This window comes from Haplochromis burtoni, unplaced genomic scaffold (genome assembly GCF_018398535.1).
Source record: "Haplochromis burtoni strain Fernald_Lab_line unplaced genomic scaffold, NCSU_Asbu1 Contig_86, whole genome shotgun sequence".
Classification (NCBI taxonomy): domain Eukaryota; kingdom Metazoa; phylum Chordata; class Actinopteri; order Cichliformes; family Cichlidae; genus Haplochromis; species Haplochromis burtoni.
Window position 1 is genome coordinate 810,294 of NW_024582447.1, and position 2,235 is coordinate 812,528.

Consider the following 2,235-nt stretch of genomic DNA (forward strand, 5'->3'; position numbering starts at 1 on the left):
GAAAAAACTAATGATTTTGTGAACTGGGAAAATTAACTCAAATTAAATAAAAAATGCAGAGGAAATAAAAACCTTAGTTTTAGTGTTTGTTAGTTTAATAAACATTTTATTGCAGTGTACCTGATGAAGTGTTGATGGACATGTTTACTGAAGATTCTTCAGTTCAGTAAACATGAACCTATAAAAGTGAGTAAAATGCAGCTGAAATATAAAAAAAATCAAAGGTTTACTTATTCAAATAGTGAATATTAATCATTAAAGTAAAGTGAATGTGTCATGATCTGAGGAGTTGGCATATCATATGTGTGTCGGGATTCAAGGAATGTGGAAACCCAAGTGCAAACATGCATAGGCAAATACAAGTTAAGAAAAGACGAGCCATTTATTTAGGAAACAGGAAGAGAATTAAGTAAACAGAACGATAATATACACATGAATTGACTGAATTCAATGGAATTGACACACGAGGAAGGGGGCACAGCGTGTGTCAGACACTTAGCTGAAGAAATACAAGACAAGGGACCAACTACATACTGGGAACAGAGATAGTACTAAGACAGACTGGACACGAAAGAAAACTAATTAAACCAAAAAAACAAGTGCTAAAAAGGCAAATAACTAAACTAGGAAGCACTGGAGAGATCAAAATAGACCAGAAAACATAGTCCCAGGGACAGGCCTGTCCACTGGGGACCAACAGATGCAACAGTTCATGGGGGCCAGCTCCCCCACAACGCAAGCTCCAGGCCAGATGTCAACGTAGTCAAGTCATTTCTGGGAACCAGTCGCAGAGCCAGAGCTCTGGCAGCCAGCCATGGGGGAGCCCGTAGGCGACACTGACGACCCCTCCAGTGACTTAGGTGGTACTTTGATTAACTTAAATGTCTTGATAAACTGTGCCTAGGTGGCCTGAAGTCCTTCAACACTCCTTATACAATGCATGCCAGTCATATTTCGCAAGTTGCACAATTTTACTTCATAGAAAAGCTCAGTTTGTTCATGCACCTTTAATATGAGTAACAGTGCTCAGTGCTCCCTTATTATGGCAGGTTTTACTACAGTTATTTATTCACTATGGTGTGAGCCACTCTCTGTCAGCTCTACTCACTCATTCCCATTTATGCTCCCTCTTTAGCTTGTCAAATCTCTTCCAGACCTTTGTTTTATGATCTGTCTTTGCTTCTGATCTCTACTGCCCACAGTCTCCAAATCTGTCTGCTTAATGGAGCCATAAATGCTAGTTTATCAACACTCTCTTTGGCCTGAGAGCTAATGGGAAAATGTAATACAGAGCTGAGAGGTGACAGGATAAAATAAGAGGAATAAGTTAACAAATATAAAGTCAGGGGCATGTTACATTAAGCATTAAGCTAATGCAATGGTCTACTTAAGAGCAAAACCGATAATAAATACTAATATTATCAGTAAGGGAAAATAACAAAATGATAAAAACTACACAAAATGAAGAAACAGAATTTAAAAGGGAGGAAAAAACTTATGTGGTATTTAACTATAAAGTCATAGTCATGCTTCCTTATTCTTTTCATATAATATTTATGGATGTAAAAGTTTTTTGTGCCCACTTTTTATGTGTTAGATTCCCCTGGTGTTGCACTTAAACATATCATCAGCCCTTTTTGTGGCATTTTAGTTCAGCAGATTTATAACCACAGTGATCCTTAAGTCTAAGTAAGAACTTAAGATATCCTGCAAATCCCATCTGAGACTTTCTGTCAGCGCTGATGTTGTAAATGTTTTATTCCTCTAAATTTATGTGCTGATCACCGCTGCTTGTTTTGGTTTACGAACAGTAAAACACTCTTTACTCGTCATATTGTGCAGTTTGCATTTTTAAGTGCGTTAACTTCTCCGTTCGTTTTTTTTTTTGCAGGATCCAGAGTAGCTATGCAGCTCTTCAGAGGATCAACCAGGATTTGGAGGACAAGATGCACAGGGCGGTAAGAATCCCCTGCTGAAGTTTTTGCAAGTTTTTTTTAATTTTTTTTAAACCTTGCGTAACTGTATCTTTCATTGACACTGAAGCATCCAGTTACATAAGGTTATATATAGTACAAGTGCCACTAAAATCTTATTTTGTTTTGTAAATCATGGTGGAAGGTATTCTTTATTGTGTTGGAAAACATCACAGTGTTCTTGATGTTTTCCATATGGACATTAAAACTATGTCATTTCACAGTCTGTACAGTTATGAAAAGTTATTTGGTAAGCCGAACA

The 2,235-nt window shown here is 37.3% G+C and overlaps 1 protein-coding gene across 2 annotated transcripts in view; it reads left to right on the forward strand.

Moving 5' to 3' along the window:
- Positions 1 to 2,235, forward strand: part of LOC102312506 — a 64,436-nt gene that overhangs the window by 27,539 nt on the left and 34,662 nt on the right. For both annotated transcript variants that reach the window (XM_042222450.1, XM_005925691.3), the window contains exon 4: positions 1,892 to 1,958. In XM_042222450.1, coding sequence (XP_042078384.1) covers positions 1,892 to 1,958 — 67 coding nt within the window. The remainder of the gene's footprint in view (positions 1 to 1,891; positions 1,959 to 2,235) is intronic.